Source organism: Ctenopharyngodon idella, chromosome 9 (assembly GCF_019924925.1).
Source record: "Ctenopharyngodon idella isolate HZGC_01 chromosome 9, HZGC01, whole genome shotgun sequence".
Lineage (NCBI taxonomy): Eukaryota > Metazoa > Chordata > Actinopteri > Cypriniformes > Xenocyprididae > Ctenopharyngodon > Ctenopharyngodon idella.
The window spans coordinates 37,612,598-37,637,063 of record NC_067228.1 but is presented as its reverse complement, the minus strand read 5'-3'; the positions used below and the strand labels follow the sequence as shown (position 1 = coordinate 37,637,063).

Sequence of the window (24,466 nt, the reverse complement as noted above, 5' to 3'; positions counted from 1 at the left end):
CTCCACCAGGCAATTACACGAGGAGTGCTAACAGTACAGAGTTTAACATTGTCCAGAATAGTTAGGTTAAGAAATAGTGAGAGCATAGAAGAAGAATTAGTTCAGGTGCTCATGGAAGATCATTTCACCAGTCAGGAGCAGTGAACAGAACTGTTCTCCAGAGTGATTTTGTGCCTCTCTTCTGGAGGGATGTAGACTCGTAAGAGCGGAGGTCAGAGGTTACAGAGCCTCTGGCTCTTCTGATGGCCATTACCAACAGGATAATGCATCATGCCACACTGCCAGAATTCAGGATTAGTTCGAGGAACATGCTGGTAAATTTCTGTTAATGCTTTGGCCTGACATGAACCCAATCGAACATTTGTGGTTCGAGTTGGAGAAGTGGGTTTGCGCTACATCACCACCACCCCGCAGTGGAACTTTTAGCTTAGTGAATATGAAGGAAGGGTTTTATGCACGCTTTCTAGGCGATATATAGTTCATTAAGAATTTGAAGATGTATTTTTTGCTGCATTAGGGTAAGGCAATGGCTATTTATTATTCGAACTGGCTGTCATGCCAAATCACACATACAGTATGCCTGCCTGTTCAAATCATAGTGGTTTGTGAACATAACCACTTTAATAACCAAAGCGTTTATGTTGGGATGTGTAAGGTGCTGACAGGCGACAGGGAACTATTTCATGACGTTCTGTTTGTGTTTTTATGGAGGAATCGCACCTAGCCTTACCCTAGAGGTGGTTCACCCTCCCAGACCCTCTGCTTTTAAACACACATGAAAAAGTATTATTCTAGATTCATGCATTTTTATCAACATTTGAATGTAGGTAAGTTTCACAAAAAAAACTACATTTTGAGCAAAAAAATCGGAGAAAATCGCATTCTATTCAAAGACTACAACATGCATAAGCAATGCTTCTATTGCTTGATTCTGCTTCTTCGTCTGTTTTGATCAGGAGATTCTGAGCTCTTTCAGAAGATGTGTAATAGCGCCCCCTACTGTATAACAGTGAAAACACAGAAAGCTGGAAAATCCTGTCAGTGATGAGAAGAGATAAACATGTGGCTGATCAAAGCTTGAGTGAATACAGCTGTATGTCTTTATAATTAGCAAACCAAAAGCCTACAGCACACAAACGGCTCAAATCGAAACTACTGCAGGATAGTTCGGCACTTTAAAGCCCTGGGTATACTTCGTTGTTTTACTCGTATGCTAGTGTACGCGCACAGTCGAACACAGTCTTGTGAAGCATACTTCGACTCGTGCAGGTGTTCTGTTTGTGCAGTTTTTATTTGACTACCTCGTGAATCCCAGGGCATGGTTGCCACCTTGTGGAGAAGTTAATTACTGCAAAAACAATTAAATGTGCATGTGCAAGTACAAGTATGCACAGTTACAAAAATCAGAACACAGTCAGAGATATACTTAAAAATATCCTTAGTCCTCCAAGGTTTATAATGGTAGTGAATGGGGGGCCGCATTTTGAAGCCCCAAAAAAATAGTAATAAAAGTAATCTGTACAACTCCAGGGGGTTAATAAAGGCCTTCTGAAGTGAAGCGATGCATTTTTGTTAGAAAAATGTCAATATTTAAAACTACAAATTCAAATAACTAGATTCTGACGAAAACAAAACTCAAGCTCCTCTTCTCTTATATCAAAATCCTCCAACATTTCTCTTTAAAATTCTTGTTTCAGATTTCTAATTCGTGACCGGTGTTTTGTTTTGCTCTCTCCTCTGCAATTCTGCATTCGTCATTGCATCATGCATCAGGTCAGAGGTCACTCTTTCACTGCAAATCGATGCGTACGTCGTATGGATTACTTTAATGTATGGAATCATTATTTTTTACTTCAAAATGCGCCCCCCTCCCATTCACCGCTATTATAAACCATTAGGTGAACTGTCCCTTTATTGTAATCAACCGTCTTCACATGCAGAAAAACATCAACCTGAAAATAAGACCATTTATAAAATCTCTGTCATCATTGATGGAGTGATACAGACATACAGAATCTGAACAAGAACAAGGCAACTGTATATGATAGAGTCCATTTTAATGTGACACTGGGTGAAGATGAGTGTGAGAACAGCCATACTGACGTTTACTCTCTTTTTAAACGCAGCTGCTTTTGAAGCGAACAAAGAAAGACATCGAGGGACAAAACATGAATTAAGATTCTATAAGAATCATAAAGAATCTTCATGTTTAAATACAGAAATGAAAATATGGCTGAAATGCCATAAAACTTCCAAAGGTTTTGCATTTACACGGTGCTGCTGTCACAACATTACAATAAGATGACAAATGTTTGAACAGAGACAAACAAAACGGAGTCATCTGTTTGCCTCTGTCGTTTGTTTCTGGTCTTAAGCGCAGAGCTCCAGCGTCCCATCATGCAGCTCTTCAGCGTGCTTTCTGTTCGTCCTGCACACGTCGTCGGTCTGTACGTCAGTGATCACGCCGTGTCGACTGAAGTCCTCCTCTGTGGAGTTAAAGCCGGAGTCTCCGCTGCCGTGTCGGCTGGGTGCGCTCGTGTCCTGATCCTCAGAGTTTAGGCTCTGGGCGTCCATGACTGCGTCCATGTAAGCGCAGAGAGTGATCACGTCCAGGTGTTCACATTCACAGACAGAACTGGGAGATTCAGGAGGGAGCAGGTGCGGCTTCTCCGAGTCAGACACCCACAGCTGGAGACACAGAGAGAGAAGTCAATCTTATTTGTTTTGTTCAAGAACAAGGCTCCGCTCACAGCTGGAATTAATAGGATAGTTCACCCAACAGTGATCATGTGGTCATCATTCACTCAGTCCCTCTTGATTCATAACTGCCTTTGCTCAGGAAGAGTATCCTCAGCCTTCTAAATAGGACCTGAACATCTTAGCACCACCTCAGACACTCCTACATAATATTCCAGTCTGTTTAGAGTATATTGTGCTCAACAGTATCAAATGCAGCACTGAAGTGTTGCCAGTATCAGGATTTAGCTGAATATCATTTAATATCTTGATCAGTTCTGTCTCTGTGCTGTGATGTGTTCAGAAACCGGACTGGAAGTTGCCCAAATAATCTTTTGAGTGTACTGACTGTCAACTGACTGAAAACAACCTTGTCTATTACCTTGCCTATGAATGGGAGGATCGTGATAGTCTATAATTGTTCAAAACTGACTTATCCAGACTGTTCTTCTTTAGAAGAGGCCTGAAAAATCCAGTTTTTAAGGAACTTGGCAAAATGCCAGACAGAAGTGAGGCATTTACTATCTCGAGCAGGTCAGATTCCAGACAACCTACACCTCAAAATAAGGTGTGTCTAGCAGTGCCAAGTCCCATACTGTAAGTGTTTAGACACTCTTTGTAGATGTTGTAATGGATTTCTAGCTTTGTTTTCCGCCACATGCGTTCAGCTTTCCTGCATTTTCTTTTCATGCCCTGCACTGCTGTTGTGTTTCTCCACGAGGACTTGCTATTAGTTATCCTGATCTTAACAGGTGCAATTTTATCAATCATTGTACTGATTTTAGAGTTAAAGTTGTCGAAGAGAACAGTGGTGTCGTGGAAATAGCACTCACGAAGAGAATGTTATTCTCGTTTATGTACCGCTTTTTGACTGTGGAAAATCTGGTGATAGGAAATGCTGACATGTCAAAGAAAATGCAGAAGTGATCAGCGCTACATCCTTTATAACAGTGTGGCACAATATTTAGTGCTCTTTTGTTTTTTCAAGGAAAGCTTGTTAGCTTTAGTTATTTTAATGGTGTTAACCATTTTAATCACAAATCACTGGTCAGGAAATTAACAAGAATTGCACAAATAGAGTAGATAAAGAAACTTAGCATGGAATAGCATTGAAAAATGTCTCCTAGTTCGTTTGTGAGACCAAATATACACTATAGGGATCATATCTGGACTCTGACAGGCCAAACCTGAGCCTGATGGACCTGTTCTCAAGACTCCTGGATGTCTTTGCAGTTTGAGCAGGAGCAAAATAACCTCCGATCATTCCTCTTTAGATGACAACTTTTCAAGTCATTCTGTAATATTCTCCTGAACTCCACAGCATGAATGAGTTTAAGAAGCTCACAGCCCCAGCAGCTGAACCACACTCTTCCTCCACCTTCACTGTGCTAGAGATGATTTTATTATTATCTTTCTCAGCAGATTTTTGAAGACACCGCTCTGTTTCACTGTGATTGTCACTCCACACGCAACTTCCCATATTCTGCCAAAAATTTCATTCTGTCTTTGATGTTTTTCTGAGACAGCAATGGCTATTTTAGTAGTACATTTGCTTAAATCTGGCTAATTTGTGGTTAAGACAATTAATAGCTCAGTGTTGTTTAACCATTTTCTTTGCCCAGGAGTGTAGATTTTATTTTCTGCTGTCCAGATCACTGAGATCATCACCAAACCCCGCCGGAGAAGCTCCGCTTGCATAGATGAAGGAATGTCAAGGTTACAGGATGAGAGATTGTGGGAACTCCCCTTCCTTCTCCACACTCCTCTGTCTTTGACAAATACTACAGTAAATCACCATATACCCTGTATTTGTGTGTAAGACCAAAACTGGACAGCATGTAGAGAGTGCAAAGTTATTATTATTACTATATGTATTTTGATTCATTATAAGGTAACAGTAATTCTATTAGATGAGAATCATATGGGATGATATTTCTTTGTTTGTGAATGTACATAAACATTCAAGAAATAATTGAACAACCTGAAATTGATGTTTCTTGGATGTTTGAATGTCCTTCACCAGCTTCATGTACTGGGAACATCTGCCCATTCTTCCTCACGGAACAGTTCAGTCCAATTAAGAGATTTACTGGTGTATATTATTTACATATATAATTTTTATATATAATTGTTTTGTGATTTTTTTTTTTAAATGCATTTTAATTATATTTATACTGTATATTTGTAATATACACTAGCATTCAAAAGTTTGATGTCAATAAGATGTTTTAATGTTTTTGAATTAAGTCTCTTTTGTTCATCAAGGCTGCATTTATTTAATCAAAAATACAGTAAAAATTGTGAAATATTATTCCAATGTAAACCAGCTGTTTTCTATGTGAATATATAGTAAAGTGTAATTTATTCCTGTGATCAAAGCTGAATTTTCAGCATCATTACTCCAGTCTTCAGTGTCACATGATCCTTCAGAAATCATTCTAATATGATGATTTGATGATCAAGAAACATTTATGATTATTATCAATGTTGAAAACGGTTTCATATTTTTATGGTTACCATTATACAATTTATGTGAACACCTGCTAGACCGGAAACCTGACATGCACAACTGCAGCGTGAGCGGTGATAGACTGCTCTCGTCAACCAGAATCCATCCTGCATTGAAGAGCTTGAGCATTTAAAGCAGCAGAAGACAAAACTGCGGTGCTTATAATAAACAATGTGATCGTCCGTCTGTGTGGATGCTAATATAGTTATCGTTATAGTTATCATTCTTGGTGTGAACGGGCCTTTAACCAGGTGTGAGAGCTGAGCAAGTTTCTAATGGTTTCTCTTAGGGGTCTGAAATCATTAATGCTAATTCAGAAGTTCAGATGTTTTGTCATCCTGTTTTCATTTAGAAGGCTGTAACATGAAAAAACGAATTTCAATTTCCAGGCTGTAATGTTGCACAACTCATTCGCTGGTGAAGAAAGCACAACAGTGGCTCTTCAGTCGGCAGAGGCCTTCGTATTCTCAGGACTTTCTATAACTACGCTGTTGGCAGCCAGAGATATGAGTATGAAACACCACAATCTGTTCTAATGTTGACTGGATCAGGGTGTATATTTTGCTTGTTTTGTATTGTCATGTATACTGTGCACATATTGTGCACGCTCTCTGTTTATGTGTGTATTGTATAAGTAAATTGTGTTTATTGGTGGATATTACACTGCTATTATACTGCATTGTTGCAGTGATCTATGCCCACATCCTTTTTATCTTCACTTCTCTTTTAAATCTAACTATTCTAATCTTAGGGTCAGTGAGAAAGATTTTATCCATATGACTAAAATTATAATGTAAGCTATTGTAACTATTGTTCATTGTAAAAGCTGAGGTATGAGATGTTGTCCTCTATGAGACAGATCAGATGGATCCTGTAGACTGAGCACCTGCTAAATCTGCTGAAAATATCTGCATGTCAATAAGCATATTTATGATTCACATGATTCTGACTGCTCAGTCACATTGAATAATTCCCACTAAACGGATTACCCAACACCTGTGAAGAGACACCGCCGACCACTGCCAACAGCACCAACTCTGAATCAACATACACCACTGCCAAATTATCTATAGATTGTAATAATTATGATCACAACTTGTAATAATTGCTTTAATGAGCTCTTTGTTGCTGCCTAAAATTAATACGATATCAGCTAACTACATGATTTGTATTATCTTTATAGCGTAAAATCTTTATACTGTATATTTATAGCGTTTCATCAAATCTACTTATCCCCATATTCTATAATGTCTGATAACAGAATGGCATAGATCAAGGGCCTCTTAAATACCTCATCATCAAATGAAGCGCATGAGTGGTGTTGACACCGGAAAAGCAATGATGGATTTTTTAAAATGATTACTTCCAGTTTTTGCTGTTATATTTAGTTCATTTTAGGCACTCGGTTGGAATCAATCTCAGATTTTTCTCTATTATTGTGCAGGGATTGCAGAGACATGTCACCTATAAATGGCCCATAAAGACAGGCCCTATAGATATCCCATATAGATGGTCCCTATATATATATATCCCATGATGGCCCCCATATATATCCCATGTAGACAGCCCCTATAGATATCCCATATAGATGGCCCCTATATATATATCCCATGAAGATGGGTCCCTATAGATATCCCATATAGATGGCCCCTATATATATCCCATATAGATGGCCCCTATAGATATCCCATATAGATGGCTCTTATATCTCTCTTATCACTCCACAGTCTCTTTTGTCATATTAACAAGTTAGAACAGGTAACTGTAGTAAAAATGCACTTAATTTATGTTTTCAACAGAAAGGCTCCTCTGTAAACACTTTCTTTTGTCTTAATTTCTAGAGAAACCCAATAAATGTATTCTGACAAACAGTTCATCTCTTCATAACTACAAACTGACACATCTTTAATCAAATGTCACCGAAACCTTATGATATCATACTGTTTTAAAGCATGTAAGAAAGTATAAATGTTTTGTACCTCCTGAATGTGAGCCGGGAGTTGAACGTTTGGGTAGAAGATGCTCTTTAAGGACTTCAACACCTTGTAAAAGCAAAACCACACCAGCAGCACCAGCAGGAAACACAGTACCAGCGACAACAGGAAGTACAGAAATATCTGCCAGTACGGAGTCGGTCCTGAAATCACACACAGCATTCAATCTGTATGTCACACATTCATTTATCTGGCTGGACTAGCCATGACATCTGAAGCATAGATTCTGCCTTATGTGACATGATCCATAAATGATAGGTTATAAATGTCATAAACGTTGCTGAATAACCATATAAATTACTTGGCTTAAGAGAATTACATTCATTAAATGAATCATGTTTCCCAGAATGGTAGCCTTTACTAGTTTTTATTTCTATGGCTATGTTTCAGAAACACCCAACACTTGAGTGTGGGTTGTTTATTAACCTGTTATTAAAGCATGAGGATAATAATACACACAGTGAAACATCACTCATAAATGACACATGAAATCTTATCAGACATATAAAGTTATTAACAACCATATACAGTATCTCACAGAAGTGAGTACACCCCTCACATTTTTGTAAATATTTTATTATATATTTTCATGTGACAACACTGAAGAAATGACACTTTGCTACAATGTAAAGTAGTGAGTGTACAGCTTGTATAACAGTGTAAATTTCCCCTCAAAACAACTCAACACACAGCCATTAATGTCTAAACCGCTGGCCACAAAAGTTAGTACACCCCTAAGTGAAAATGTCCAAATTGGGCCCAATTAGCCATTTTCTCTCCCCGGTGTCATGTGACTCGTTAGTGTTACAAGGTCTCAGGTGTGAATGGGGAGCAGGTGTGTTAAATTTGGTGTTATCGCTCTCACTCTCTCATACTGGTCACTGGAAGTTCAACATGGCACCTCATGGCAAAGAACTCTCTGAGGATCTGAAAAAAGAATTGTTGCTCTACATAAAGATGGCGTCGGCTATAAGAAGATTGCCAAGACCCTGAAACTGAGCTGCAGCACGGTGGCCAAGACCATACAGCGGTTTAACAGGACAGGCTCCACTCGGAACAGGCTTCGCCATGGTCGACCAAAGAAGTTGAGTGCACGTGCTCAGCGTCATATCCAGAGGTTGTGTTTGGGAAATAGACGTATGAGTGCTGCCAGCATTGCTGCAGAGGTTGAAGGGGTGGGGGGTCAGCCTGTCAGTGCTCAGACCATATGCCAAACACTGCATCAGCCATGGTCTGCATGGCTGTCGTCCCAGAAGGAAGCCTCTTCTGAAGATGATGCACAAGAAAGCTCGCAAACAGTTTGCTGAAGACAAGCAGACTAAGGACATGGATTACTGGAACCATGTCCTGTGGTCTGATGAGACCAAGATAAACGTATTTGGTTCAGATGGTGTCAAGCGTGTGTGGCGGCAACCAGGTGAGGAGTCAAGTGTGTCTTGCCTACAGTCAAGCATGGTGGTGGGAGTGTCATGGTCTGAGGCTGCATGAGTGCTGCCGGCACTGGGGAGCTACACTTCATTGAGGGAACCATGAATGAGCAGAGCATGATCCCTCCCTTCAGAGACTGGGCCGCAGGGCAGTATTCCAACATGATAACGACCCCAAACACAACTCCAAGACGACCACTGCCTTGCTAAAGAAGCTGAGGGTACCTAAACCCTATTGAGCATCTGTGGGGCATCCTCAAACGGAAGGTGGAGGAGCGCAAGGTCTCTAACATCCACCAGCTCTGTGATGTCGTCATTGAGGAGTGGAAGAGGACTCCAGTGGCAACCTGTGAAGCTCTGGCTGAACTCCATGCCCAAGAGGGTTAAGGCAGTGCTGGAAAATAATGGTGGCCACGCAAAATATTGACACTCTGGGCCCAATTTGGACATTTTCACTTAGGGGTGTACTCACTTTTGTGGCCAGCGGTTTAGACATTAATGGCTGTGTGTTGAGTTATTTTGAGGGAACAGCAAATTTACACTGTTATACAAGCTGTACACTCACTACTTTACATTGTAGCAAAGTGTCATTTCTTCAGTGTTGTCACATGAAAAGATATAATAAAATATTTACAAAAATGTGAGGGGTGTACTCACTTCTGTGAGATACTGTATGACTCTTCTTACTGATTTCACTGGAAATAGACTGAACTCAGTGTGTGTGTGTGTGTGTGTGTGTGTGTGTGTGTGTGTGTGTGTGTGTGTGTGTGTGTGTGTGTGTGTGATGGAGCTGCTGACCTTCAGTGCGTGTGCAGTGTGTATCACTGAAGACGCTTGTCTTGTTGTAGAAGTCACAGCAGCTCTGAACTCTGACGCAGTACCATGTTGATCCGTCCAGCTCAGACAGCGTCACCACATTATTCTTCGTCTTTAAGACTTCAGCCTTCTGCAGTCACAAGAGAGGGAATGTTTTAGCTGTAGCACAAACACTATACTTCACTCAGCAGTACATTTAATACATTCATGTTGCATTTGAAAAGTACTAGTCACAAAAATAAGCTCAATAATAAAAAAAAAAATTTAATAAATGTAAACCTTTCTGCTACAAGTACCAACATTTGATCTCATCTCTACTCTAAGTAACAGACCGAGTTCCTGCCGACAGACTGCAGAAACATGAAGACTCACGAATGCTATTCTTTAGTCAGATGAGGAAACACTGAAACTCTTCTGATGACCAGAGTCAAGATCATTGTTACTGTTCATACTATTCAATACTACTCAATCATGACAGAGCAGCCTTCAAGTACACTGTTAAAAAAGAAATTAAACCTGTTATAGCTCACAAACAACCTCAGACTTGTGTGAAAATTCCCCTTTGTGTCCAGCTGTAAGCCTAGAATTACTAGAGGGAGTCTGAATACTCCATTTACTTTCTATACTTACTGAAAATACTAAAAATTAAAAATAATGATTTATTATTATTATTTAGTAGTAGTAGTAGTAGTAATAGTAGAGTAATGGTCCAAAAATCCAGTGACATCCAGTAAATATGCTTCTGTTAAACAAACATGTTTGCCTGCTCCAGTAGCCACACACAAAATTCTGTCTGCTACAGTAGCCACGCCCAAAACTCTCCACCCATTACTGTAGCCACGCCCCAAACTCTCCACCCATTACTGTAGCCACACCCCAAACTCTCCACCCATTACTGTAGCCACACCCCGATATCTCCATCCATTACTGTAGCCACACCCCAAACTCTCCACCAATTACAGTAGCCACACCCCAAACTCTCCACCCATTACTGTAGCCACACCCCAATCTCTCCATCCATTACTGTAGCCACACCCCAAACTCTCCACCCATTACAGTAGCTACACTCCAATCTCTCCACCCAATTATACAGTAGCCACACTCCAAACTCTCCACCCATTACAGTAGCCACACTCCAAACTCTCCACCTATTACTGTAGCCACACCCCAAACTCTCCACCTGTTACAGCAGCCACACCCCAAACTCTCCACCTGTTACAGTAGCCACACTCCAAACTCTCCACCCATTACAGTAGCCACACTCCAAACTCTCCACCCATTACTGTAGCCACACCCCAATCTCTCCATCCATTACTGTAGCCACACCCTAAACTCTCCACCCATTACAGTAGCCACACCCCAATCTCTCCACCTGTTACAGTAGCTACACCCCAAACTCTCTGCCTGCTACAGTAGCCACACCCCAAACCCCAAACTCTAACCTACACCTAGCATGATTCTATCCTGACTCCTATCCTCTGATTCTTGGACTGGACTTCCTGAGAAACTGGGGTACAGCTGGCTTTCTTACTGCATAGACTGGAGTGAGATCATAGACGTCACATCTCTGTCGCGACCTTTCTTGGCCTGATCAATTGCTCCTGTCTGCTCCTGTCTGCCTTGCGTCTGCCTCGCTGCTCAGAGTGGTTTGCGTCTGTAACTCTGTATAGCTTTGTTTTGAATCTCTTACTATCATTTATTGTTGTTTATATTATCATTACCATATATCTACCAAATAGTCAGGCTGACAGAGAAAATCTCAGAATTAGAGACACGCATCCAAACTTTAATTGAGGATAGCAAGAATGCAAGGGCTTTAGATACTGTTTTGGATGCGACTAGCTTAGTGAACACTGTTCCGTTCCAATAAGAACATCAAACAGGTTCTCCCCACTCAGTGACGCACCCACTAAGAATCCTGTTGAAAGTGCCCTAGTTATTGGCGATTCTATTACACGGAACGTGAAAATAGAGACACCAGCCACCATAGTCACATGTTTGCCAGGAGCCAGAGCACCTGACATCAAAGCAAATTTAAAAGTGCTGGCTAATGCTAATCGTAAATACTCTAAGATTATTATTCACGTCCGCACTAATGATGTTCGACTTCGCCAGTCGGAGATCACTAAAATTAACATTAAAGAGGTGTGTGAACTCGCAAGTAAAATGTCAGAAACAGTAATTTGCTCTGGTCCCCTTCCTGTTCGTCGGAGTGATGAGATAGTTAGCAGATTATCATCACTCAATGGCTGGCTGTCTAAGTGGTGTCCGCAGAATAATATAGGTTTCATAGACCTGACCTGTTGAAAAGAGATGGTATTCATCCCTCCTGGGATGGTGCTGCTCTTCTCTCTAGTAATATGGCAGACCGGTTAAACCGACCGTCTGCTAGCTGTCTCGTGTCACAGAAGTCAGATAAATCCCAACACATAGAAACTCTTTCACCTAGATATTATAACATAGAGACTGTGTCTGTACCCCAAATTAGTAAATACAAAAAACTTCCAAACCCATTTAAGGGTAAAAATTTAATTGATGTTCAACAAATAAAAAACAGAGATAAAACTTTCTTCAAAAGCACTTATTGTAAATGATATTATCACAGACAATAATCTAGATGTGCTGTGTTTGACAGAAACCTGGCTAAAACCAGACGATTACATTACTTTAAATGATTCTAGCCCTCAAGGTTACGATTATCGACACAATCCTCATCAGAAAGGCAAAGGGGGAGGTGTTGCTGTAATTTATAGTAATATCTACAGTATTACTCAAAAGTCTTTCAAATATAATTCCTTCGAAGTGATGGTGCTTTATGTAACGTTATGTAAGTTGACATTTGTGCTGGCTACTGTATACAGGCCACCAGGGCACCATACAGACTAGTGTTGTCAAAAGTACCGGTACTTCGGTACCAAGTCGGTACTGAAATTTTGAAAATGTGACGATACCCCCATCTCTGTAGTACCGGTAGTACCGAGAATCCGGGTATATTCGGTACCCACTGATAGGAATGTGGCAGTCTTTACTTGAATATGACACAAGTGAAGCACAAAGCTTTGTTTACAAAAGAAATAATAGGTTAGCAATTAAATGTGACATCGCAGCCATGGAAACATTTTGGTTCATGCCGAATGAGAGAGGTAGGCCTATGTGAGTCCATAAATTTAAGCCTTGTATTCTGTTTTGCGAATCGTGATCCGTCACCCGATTAGCAGAGAATTTAACAATTTTCCATTAGTTATTCCACTGAACATGGAATCTCTGTTTCTTTTCCCAAATCTTCACTCACGAAGGGGATTATAAACGTTTCTTTCTTTCATTCGCATTTAGGCCTATTATAGGCTATTCGCATTCTTTACTGTGGTAAAGTAGAAAAAACATCATAGGACAGAAAACCTTTTTGCTTGCACGCCAATTTCTATTTACCACAGTTTGTGCTTGTTATTAGACTTTATAAGGACCAGCATAGGACCAGCATGGACCAGCATAGGACCAGCTCAAACCAGCATACCAGCTTCAAAACCTACCTTAACGTACTCATTACATCAGAAGAAGAATGGCATCTACGCTAATATTAGTCTCTCTGTTTATCCCGAGGTTTACCATAGTCAGCCGGATCCGGGCCATATCCAGGTGAGATCGAGGACCTGCGCCTTGACACGACCACAACGCAGCCCTGAAGTGTCAGCAGAGATTGAGTCAACTAGATCATCCACCGTGAAGGCCTCATCGACACGACAGCCAGTGGAACAGTTCCTCAACAAACCGTCCATACCGGCGTGATGAATACGATCCTCAACTGGATGGAACTGGAATAAATACTTTGACTGTTGCGATCCCAATCAGACTTATGATAGCTACCTGAATCATAATAAAGCACTGTTCGCTGTTGGCCAGAGGAGAACTGGCCCCCCGATTGAGCCTGGTTTCTCCCAAGGTTTTCTTCTCCATTTTAACACCTGTTTGCCACCTGATGTCACCTGTTGGAGTTTGGGTTCCTTGCCGCTGTTGCCTTTGGCTTGCTTAGTTGGGGACACTTGACATTTGACATTCAACAGTGTTTTGATCTGCCTGCATTGACACCATTGTATGCGAACAGAACTGAGCTGGATGATGACATCACTGTTCACTCCAGTGCTGATATAAATTAACTAAATTAATAACTATTGATTCTTACAACCGAATGAAACAATACTGAATTTACTTAAGATGGACAATGACACCATTTTCCTTAAGAGCTGCTGTGCAGCCAAAATTATATACCAGTTATCACTGTAAAGCTCCTTTGACACAATCTGCATTGTAAAAAGCGCTATATAAATAAAGGTGACTTGACTTGAACGTCACTGTGATGAGCTATGAGCTGAAGGTCAGAGACCAAGTTAGAGTCTATCCTTTTCTCCAGCAACCATAGTGGAAGCAGCCATGTATTCAGAAGAGGGGGACCAGTTAGGGGGGGACCCCTTTGTTCATGGCTGTGCCAATGGAGAAGGGTGGAGAGTTGGAGGCACTGGCGTCAACAACTAGCATAAAAAACCTCATAGCAAGACATCCACAAGAAATCCAACCCCTCTTAAATAAATGGACAACTGTCTGTTTTGGAACTCTAAGAAGAACCAATCAAGCCACCCATCAGATCGTAACAACGGATGACATACCCGTGCGGTCAAAAGCCTACAGAGTTTCTCCCTTAAAGAAAGAGGTAATGGAAAGGGAGATTGATAGGATGATGCAAGAAGGTATTGCCCCTTGGGGATTTCAGGTTATATTATTCCCAAAGACAGACGGCAGTCTAAGGTTCTGCGTGGAAATACTGGAGTCATTAAAAGGTGCCTGTTATTTCAGTACCCTTGACTTAAAATCTAGATACTGGCAGGTTTAAAAATGTAAGAAAACAGAAGGGAAAAAACAGCCTTTATAACCCTCTTTGGATTGTTTAATTTCTTGACCATGCCCTTCGGGACTGAAAAATGCCGGGGCCCTGTTCCAGAGGTTGATGGAGAGAGTGTTGGGTAAGCTAAGAGGAAATGTGTGCTTTGTCTACATAGATGACATAATTGTCTACTCCCCAAGCCAAAAACAACACTTGAAAGATCTCGAAGCTGTCTTTCAGAAACTGAAGGAAGCTAATTATTACCTTAAATCTCAAGAAATGCCACTTCATGAAAGCAGAGCTGAAGTTTTTGGGACATGTTGTGTCCAAGGAGGGACTAAAAGTCGACTCAGACAAGATCACTGCCATCAGTGAGTACCCAACCCCGCAAAACCTGTTGGAACTTCAGAGATCCCTGGGGTTGGTTGGGTAGTACCACAAATTTATCCCCCACTTCGCTGAACTGGCTGCCCCATTGAACCACCTTAAGAGGAAAAGGGTGGAGTGGACATGGAACAAAGAAACCCAGTTAAGCTTTAAGTCTCAAACATGCTCTTCAACATGCCCCTACATTAGTTCAACCTGATCTGTCACAAACCTTCCAGGTCCAGATAGATGCTAGCTCTATTGGCCTGGGAGCGTTTCTAACTCAGAATATCGGTAGAGAAGAAAAGGTGATTGCATATGCCTTGAGGGGACTGAGGGGAGCAGAGGTGAATTGTTCAACCTCACAAAAAGAGAGCTGTCGAAAAGTGGCACCACTACCTGGAAGGAGTACCCTTTGTGGTGTGTATGGACCATGCTGCTTTGACCTGGGCCTTTAATTCCTCCAGGACTACCTCTCGGCTGGCGAGATGGACCTTAAGGCTCCAGTGGTTTCAATTCCAGGTACAGTACCAGAAGGGAAGGATGAATGTAGCCTGATGCCTTGTCAAAAGCTCAACATTGCGACATCTCCTTAGTGATGTATGTTGACGAGAAATCTTCCCATTGGAATTTGGATATTCCATCAACCATGTCAGAAATATTAAAAGCCCAGAGTAAGGATGTTGAGGTGAGTGAGTTAAAAGGGAGGCTCGAAATCATGGATGATGTCAACCGTATTAGATGGGAAGTCCAGCAAGGGGTGTTGTACAGAGTGTCACCCTGTGCTACATGCACAAAGTACCAGCTTGTAGTGCCCAAGAGTCTAACCACAACCATTATCAGTTACTTCCACAACAGTCCACTGGGACTACTGAAGACCCTTCTGAAAATCCTAGAAGTAGCATGGTGGCCTGAGGTGCGCAAAGACATATGTAAGTATGTGAAGAAATGCACAGTCTGCCAGAAATACAAACCCAGTAACCCAGTTCCTCCAGTCCACGAAAGTAGAGGAGCCTGGGTACATATTAGGGGTGGACCTTATGGGCCCCTCCCAAAGGTAAAAAGGGAAATGTGTATCTTCTGGTAGTAGTCAATTATTTCACTAAATCGGTAGAGCTCTTTCCCATCAGAGATAGCAAGACTCAACGCATCTGTAAGATTTTGCAAGAGGAGGTGTTTACAAGTTGGGGAGTTCCAAAATTCCTATTCAGAACAGACCGCGGACCCCAGTTTCTAAGCCAGCTGATGGAGGATCTGTGTAAGAAATGGGGAATAACAAGGAAGCTCAACACCAGCTACCACCCTCAAACAAATCTCTCAGAGCGAGTCAACAGAACCATCAAGACCATGATTGCATCCTTTGTAGGTGAAAACCATCATGACTGGGACAGGTGGTTGGCTGAATTTCGTGCTATTAACACCGCTCCCAATGAACTAGCACTGGGCAGGGAGTTGCTAGAACAAGTTGTTGCTCATCCTCCAAATCCAGGGGCCCGCTTCAATAAGGAGGTTCAACCAACTCTGAGTTAAAACTTGAACTCTGAGTTGACTTACCCTGAAATGGGAAACTCTGAGTTTTCTGTTTCAGAACAGCTGAATTCAGTTAGTTCAATCGACTCTGAGTAGGTTGACTCGGAGTTAAGCGCGTGCACCATGACTATGAAAAGCCATCATCAATGGAGCTCCGATATTACGATTCACCATGGCAACAGCACGTGACAATGCAAGTTTAATTCTTATCACTGTTATAATATCAAAGGTGAAAACTGGCAGAATGGTAAGTTATTGAACTAATATTCATTTTCATGGTATCCCACAGGGCAAAAAAAGAAGAAGAAAAAAATAATAATTTAACAGGATGCAATAATAAGAGTGTAAATGATTTTATCATTATTAAACACTCATTAGGCAATTTACTTCCACTTTTAGATAATTATCTTCATTTTTATTGAAAATAAATGCCTTTCTGATGTGATATGTGATGGGAAAAGGGAGAATAGCGAGCTCGGCAGAAGGCAGATTCGAACCCAGTCAATTGCATCACAAGTTAATTCTCCACACCCAACACACTACTGCTACTACACCTCTGCAGCCACAAGAACGTGCATCAATTTTAACCTGGTCTGACATTGGTGGGCGGAGCTACTATAAATTTGCACTTACTAATAGACACTCTGAATAATCTTGTTTTCCGCTTGCATTAAGATTATTTATGTGTTTGTGTTTGGCACTGCTGCGCTAGCGTTGCTGGGAAAGGTAAGATGTATACAGTGATGTAAGACCTGGCTCTGTGCTGGCTCTCTAGCCCGTGGAAAGGCAAACCAGTTCTTAGAAGGCTTGTGAGTTGAACCAATTCCGAACCAGCAATGGCACTAGCTCTGAACTAGCACCTGGATCATGCTGGTGGAAAAGGGGTATTAGAGGCTTGAAAAAAGAACATCCCAAGTGTGGCCACATATTCAGACTTTTAAACCCCAGTGTTTGTGGAAATAGTTTTAAAGTACTTTAAGAGGGAAGAATCTGGTCAGAGATTAGAAACCAAAATCTTTCTAAAGGATGTGGTCATCATGATATTAAACGCACTTCTGGATTCCTTCAGTCTCAGAAATGATGCTGACATTAGAGATTCTACTAGTCCACACTAGATGCCACATTCAGACACTATCTAGGCCAGGGGTTCTCAACTCTGGCCCTAGAGGGCCACTGTCCGGCAGAGTTTAGCTCCAACCCGAATCAAACACACCTGAACCAGCTAATCAAGGTCTTCAGACTACTAGAATGTCACAGGCAGATGGATTTGATTAGGGTTAGACCTAAACTCTACAGGAAAGTGGCCCTCGAGGGCCAGAGTTGAGAACTGCTGATGGAAATCTGAGCATGTCATTCACGCACAGATACCTTATAGCCTTCAAGCTGCTTCCAGTACTGGATGAGGTAATGCATGTCGGGAGCCAGCGTTTTCATGGACTCGTTGGTGCTGCTCAGAGGGTCAGCGATGACGATCTCTAGATCTCCTTTAACAGAGGTCAGCTTCACACTGGACGGAGGACCTAAATCAGCTACAGAGAAGAAGGAAAGAGCTGTGGTCACACCGCAGAATCAAGAGCCAATGCCAGGAAAAGACAGACCAGTTCATCACCATCTTTATCAGGGCAGAAGCTGATGTTGGTCCAGCTGGAGAACCACTGTGCTGTGTTGGCCCGCACACGCAGGTAATATATGCCCCAGTAATTCAGTCCAGCATCAGTGAAATCACAGCGACGCTCTGAAACATCAGCACACACCTGTCCTCCATTTCTGCTTATGAGCCGCCTTACGGGATTGAAATGCCCTGTTGGAGGAAAGGATGCCATGAGTGCACTTGATTTGTCATGTGAAGTACAACAGCAGAGGAATCAATTCAGTCATCTGACCCTGGAGAGATGATTTCTACATGTTGCCTAAGGGAAACTACTGAATGTCTCCCATTTGGATTTTATTAAAGCATTAAAGGATTAGTTCACTTTCAAATGAAAATTATCCCATGATTTACTCTCAAGCCATCCTAGGTGTATATGACTTTCTTCTTTCAGACAAACACAATCAGAGTTATATTAATAATCACCCTGATGCTCCTAAGCTTTACAATGGCAGTACATGGAAACCACCTGTATGAAGCTCAAGAAAGTGCATCTATCCATCATAAACGTACCCCACACAGCTCCGGGGGTTAATACGGACCGCCTTCTGTATTCAACTTACAAAGAAAGTGTAATGCCTCTTGCAGTTCAAAACAACATCAGTTTCAGTTTCGTAAGTTTAATACGGAAGGTGGTCTGGCAGAAGCTAGTTATTTTACTTTACAACAAATGCAACAAATGCGTGCTTACACAAATGCATCGCCTTGCTTCAGAAGGCCTTTATTAACCCCCTGGATCCATGTGGAGCACATGTTTATGATGGATGGATGCACTTTCTTGAGCTTCATAGAGGAGTTTTCCATGCACTGCCATTATAAAGCTTAGGAGCATATTAATATAACTCTGATTGTATTCGTCTGAAAGAAGAAAGTCTTATTCACATAAGATGACTTGAGGGTGAGTAAATAATGGGGTAATTTTCATTTTAAAATGAACTAATCCTTTAACATGTCTATCCCAAGGTTTACTTGCTTCTCTGTCTGTCAAGCCCCTATTCTTTTATATAATTTACATACAATATACAGTATATTTCATTCGAATTCAGTATCATTAATAGTATGTGGCTGGATGACATCTGTTCCCATATGTGTCAGTCTGAAGAGGAGCAGCTTCATGGTTTGTGTGTTTGTAGGCCACTATTCTTTACAAAGCTGCTGTGGAACAATATTTATTATAAAAATGGCAATGCAAATGAATCGAACAGAACTTTGAAATGAAAATGAAAAACGAAGCCTACGAGCTTCAATGAAGTCTAAGCAGAATTCAGCACATTTCTCACCCAATTCTTACTATTGTAATGCAAAAATTATATACTACAAAAATAATGCTATATTACATGATTTTATGGGTAAAAGCACATGCAAAACATAGAGTGGTTCTTACGAGAGATACTGTGCAGTGAAGGTAAGCGTCCCCTTCATGGCCGTCTGCTGATCATCAGCCCAGTCCCAATGCAGAACATACTGTGTGTTGAGAGTCTGAAGAGAGAGATTCTGAGGACGGCTCAAATCTCCAAGAGCTGTGACACACACACACACACACACATACGTTTAATTAGGGTAGCATACAGGTTTTCACATGTACTTTTACAGTGGAATGAAGTCTGGAGAGCTTAGGGGTATTTTGTGTCCTTTCTCAGGATCTTCCATATAAACCTGAATATCTGGATCCTTAATACAGTTACTGTATAGGAGAGCTTGCAAAAGAGTTCTCCAATGCTATAGGCGGCCGAAATTATTTAAACAAAATGACTGGGGTAAATACTATTTATTTTGTCTTCTGGGAAACATGTAAATATCTTATGTAGCTTCTGAAAAATATGACCTTTCAACACAATAATAATAATAATAATAATAATAATAATAAAAATAATAAAAATAATAATAATTCACACATCATCCTTTGCAGAAGTTTTCACCCCCTATCTGTTATCGTGTTTCCTTCTTGAGCATCAGTGAATGTTTGAGGCTTCTGTAATAGTCGTGTGTGTGTGTGTGTGTGTGTGTGTGTCTCAATCCTCCTGTGTGACGTCATACAGCCACTGCCGTTAAGAGCTCAAATATGCAGAACACGCAAGATTTTCCTGAAGAACAGTGTTTAACTGCTCAGAACAAACAAGAGACTGATGAACAACTATCACAAAAGTCACCGATCATCCAGTTAACAACAAACAGTGTTAAGAAAAGCTATTCGTGAACCTTTGAACGGGGTCAGGTTTATAAATCCAGTATCGTAGATTCTTATGGCCATTTATAGGGGCCTAGATGAAATTACCATTTGAAATACTGCAAGCTTTGGCCAGCAATAACCTCTGAACAAGACTTCAATTGAACAGTTACAGGCGAGCAGGAGGTTAAGAAACAAAACAATTCACAAAGGAAAGAGAACAAGCTGAAAGGACAGAGGTAACTAGAATGTGCAGATTCCTTTTTCTATAATGACCCACTTTCAGTTGGCATCTCAGGCATAATTTGAAGTCTTTGTGACTTCATTCTTTTTTATTATAGTGAATTTAACCTGCAATAAGCGCTACAATGGTGTTTGCATGATCATTTCTTTGTATTAGCATTGCAAAACCAGCAGTGTTTACTTTCACCTGGTTTAACCACAGCAGCCATCTTGTTTCACAGTTTGGTTAAACAAACCTCAGTATCTCGGCTCAGGATGATCCTAAAGGCCCTTGAACAGAAACCTGTATCTAGATCTCCATTTCTAGCATGTCCTGAAATGTTTTTATTGTACATTCAAGTTAGTTACACTTAATGTTGACACATTTTTCAGGTTAAATACATGAACATTACTTACACTATCAAGAAAACTTTGACCAATACAAGTCTGTATTTTCACATGAACAATGTATTTAATGTTCTGTTTATTAAAACAAAGTATATTTCTCATCAAATTGGTGTTTGAATCTTTTTTTACATGTGTTTTAAAATAATAACTGTAAGAATGCAGTACAAATGTCATATTTGTGTATGTGTATTTAACAGATATTCAGCTGTTCTGTTAATAGTCCACTTATTTTCAGCTCCTCAGTCACTCAGAAACGCTGCAGGTGTCAGACATGGAGATCTACCTTTAACTCTTTCCCTGCCAGTGTTAAATCCCCCTGCAGTCAATCATTTTATCCTTTAAACTCATCTTTGATGCGTTTTTTCCTGTGAAAAAAAAATTCTTCATGCCTTAAAATAGCTCGAAAGTAACTCTACACTCTTGCTTAATTTGGTATATGTGGATCTATAAATATGCTAATTAGCCCCGCCTCCACTCACTGACACCAGCTCAGAGATCCACTCGGTCAACTTACTGAGGTAAACGCTGCACAATGGTGTCGCTCTTTACAACGTCGGACACATGACGCAATTACTATGATTAGCCTTTTGCTTGACCACATTTTCACACAGCTAATAATGTGTTGCTGATGTTACACAAACCATGTTTCCGTTCTTCATGTTAGAGTCAGACGGCTGCCTTCCAACAATCAGCAGAAACGCTTTGAACAACTCAGACCGTCAGTGGAGAAAGGCATATAGTTCCTCATAACATCATAACATACATCATACACCCGCTACGCCTACATTGCTAAATCTACCCGATTTTTCATATCAACAGAAAATACACCGGGATAACCTGGCTTCTCTTGAGACTGGCTTCAGAGCGGTCATAGTTAATGATATGCTGAAGCTCCGAATGAATGAATTTGCACATGGTTTGTCATGGTAAAAACACCACACTGACATATAAACAACACTTGATTTTCACCACAGGGGTCTTTTGAGAAAGTTTCCAGTCAGCGCCAGCATTTCTGATCATTTTCACAAAACTTTCATGGGCCCTTGAATATTTTGTTGTATCAATATCTAAACATACAATATACTGTATTAAAAGAAAAATCTTTTTTAATCAACACTTGAATGTGGGTAAGTTTCATAAAAAAAGCAACATTCTGAACAAAAGGCTGAGAAAATTGACTACAATGGGCATAAGCTTCTATCGCTGGTTTCTGCTTCTTCTTCATCTGTGTTTTGATCAGGAGATTCTGCACTCTTTCAGAAGGTGTAATAGCGCCCCCTACCATATAACAGTGAAAACTCCATCAATGGTGGGGAGTTAATTTGACAGCGGTGATATCAAGAGGGCGAGTTTTAATTCTTCCCATTAACACCATTATTTATCATTCAGAGCGATTTGCAGATGCAGAACGCGCTTAAAAGCACGAGGCGGGGTTTATCATGAACAGCCAATCAGCGCAATGGAAGCACTGCCTCCTCTCATGTCATTTATACACTTTTTAATGGCATATTCATACAACGGATTAATTTCTCATCCAGTTTTCTGGACAGGCTCTGCCTCCCTTGCCTCCTCAGATGAAACAGATGTACATCTAGAAACATTCTACGCGTTCTTGTTTCTCAGGCTGCGTCTCAATCAGCTCTCGAGCTCATGAAGCAGTGTGTGTGTTCATGGACCAGTAAAGGACGCTGGTTCACTACACATTCCACGTGCTCATTGTACAACATCAACATCACTACTGGCATTCATGAACAACAGCAGAGCTGATATCTTTCCGACATTACTTTTAATTTAAAGTACATTATGATACATACTTAGCTTGTTAAATATACATGCAACATTTCAGCCATAAATAAATTATAAATGTTAAATTATGCTCATTACCCGTTTAGTGATGTATGTTTATGTTGTAATATTATAAAATAATGGTTTGTATTTTTAAAAACATCTATCGCGTGTCGTTATGTGAGTTAGCTCACATGATTTAAGTTTCATGCTTCAGAACATAGTTAAAGGAACATAGTGAGCATCGGTGCTCCCTGGTTTCCAGGGTGCATTTTGGGACTTTTTAGGGATCAGGGCTGCGTTCCACTTCACTTTTAGACAGGCGTCCCTGAGCACTTCCCCTCGGTGTATTCCTTGCTGCCATTTTAAAAGTGCGTTTCACTGCATGAAGTGTGTGAGGAAAGACTCTCATCCCCTTGATTTTGCCTGAAGGAGTGAGTCTACTCCGACGTACACTTCAAGCAGCTCTATATCCCACAATTCAACTTGATTGTGATGTCACAGCAGATCGCGCTTAACTGTAGTGTGATATATTATTTATTTTGATCGCATAATAGTGTATAATATATTAATTATGTTGAGATTTAATTGTACAATGTGGTTTGTGTTGAAGAGCCACAAACAAATAAACCTCTCCATATAATGTTCTCTTAAAATGTAAGCGAGTGTGAAGGTCAGCATGATCCTGTGTGTCTAAAGAACTGAAGTCTGTCGGGTAAAACAAGCAGTTCAGTCGGCTGGATATTTTATTCCAATCATTACTCCTGATTGGAGGCTTCCGTAAATATCCAGTTTATACGTAGAGTTGCGCTTCAACTAAGTTTAATGGTGCAACGCAAACAATATTTAGTAGCGCGTAAGTTGTAACTTTTGCTCATTTAGGTCAAAACTAGGCTGGTGCAACCGGATGCTGTAGGTCACATGACAACAACATCAAGCTGTAGGTTCAGACTACAGAATATACAGAATATACACCTACTCAATGAGTTAAGGCTATCTGGACGATCTGTACTCAACCAGCTAGTGCAGGAGATTCATTAGGCTGTTGTTATTCATCAGCAGTCTGACAGCTCCTCTCTCTTCATTACTTCAGGAAAGCTGTGACCGTTGAGTGAGTGCACACTACTTATACTACTTAAAATGATTCAGAATAGTGCTCAAGCGAATTGGGACACACCTCCACTTATTAAAACACACACAGAGAGAAAGAGAGAGAAAGAGAGAGGTGTAAACAAGACCTACACAGTGACAACATTACAACAACAACAACAAATGAAACACACAGGCCTACACGTTTAAAGCCAGATCTCACAGAGCAGTGTGAAGAGCAGAGGAGCACAGATGTTATCATGAGGAACACACGGATTGATCCACTCACCCACTGACACTGACAGCAGCAGGGAGAAGCAGCGCAGCGCGTTCATGTCGAGAGCGAATCCTCACATCGCTCTTCACTGTGTGTTTGACACTGTCGGCTTTCTTTCGGTTCTGCTCAGTGTCCGGAACACGCTCACAGGGACACAATGCGGAAGTGATGTCAGATGGCTCTGTGACGAAGCATCAGCAGGTGTTCTCAAACAACAAAGGAACACAATCAGGGTGTGTCCTGACTCAGGCGGCTTGTTATCAGGACAAGCAGTAAACTCGCTCTCTGACCTCCCTATCACTTCCTCTCGAGGAATCACCGCCATCTAGTGCTCAAGTTTATGGACAGATCCTCGACCCCTCGATCCTGACCGAGGCAGTGACTCTACTCATATGTACACTACTATGGCAAGCCGTTTTAACATTTATCGCATATGGCTCTACTGGCGGCCGTATCTTGGTCACCCGGTTAATACTAAGAAAATAATACATAATAAGAAATCATTATACATAACAAAATTACACACGATATAAATGATTACATTTGTTTTACTGGAGAAATACAAATGCAGCAGAACAATCAAATCAAAAGATCCTCTGAATTTTTCTAATATAAC

General features: G+C 40.9%; 2 protein-coding genes across 2 annotated transcripts in view; both read right to left on the bottom strand.

Moving 5' to 3' along the window:
- Positions 1-1,421: 1,421 nt before the first annotated feature.
- LOC127519027 (interferon alpha/beta receptor 1a-like) lies at positions 1,422-24,195 on the bottom strand. Its single transcript, XM_051906406.1, is given in 8 exon segments — positions 1,422-2,688; positions 7,225-7,382; positions 9,465-9,612; positions 17,623-17,783; positions 17,864-18,008; positions 18,010-18,055; positions 19,287-19,422; positions 23,863-24,195. Coding segments are annotated over 8 exon segments (1,158 nt in total). The 5' UTR covers positions 23,909-24,195; the 3' UTR covers positions 1,422-2,370.
- The window catches only part of LOC127519028 (interferon alpha/beta receptor 1a), a 53,049-nt gene continuing 30,004 nt past the window's right edge, over positions 1,422-24,466 (bottom strand). Inside the window, exon 8 of the transcript XR_007931707.1 lies at positions 1,422-1,952. The gene's annotated coding sequence lies outside the window, so the exon portion shown is untranslated. The remainder of the gene's footprint in view (positions 1,953-24,466) is intronic.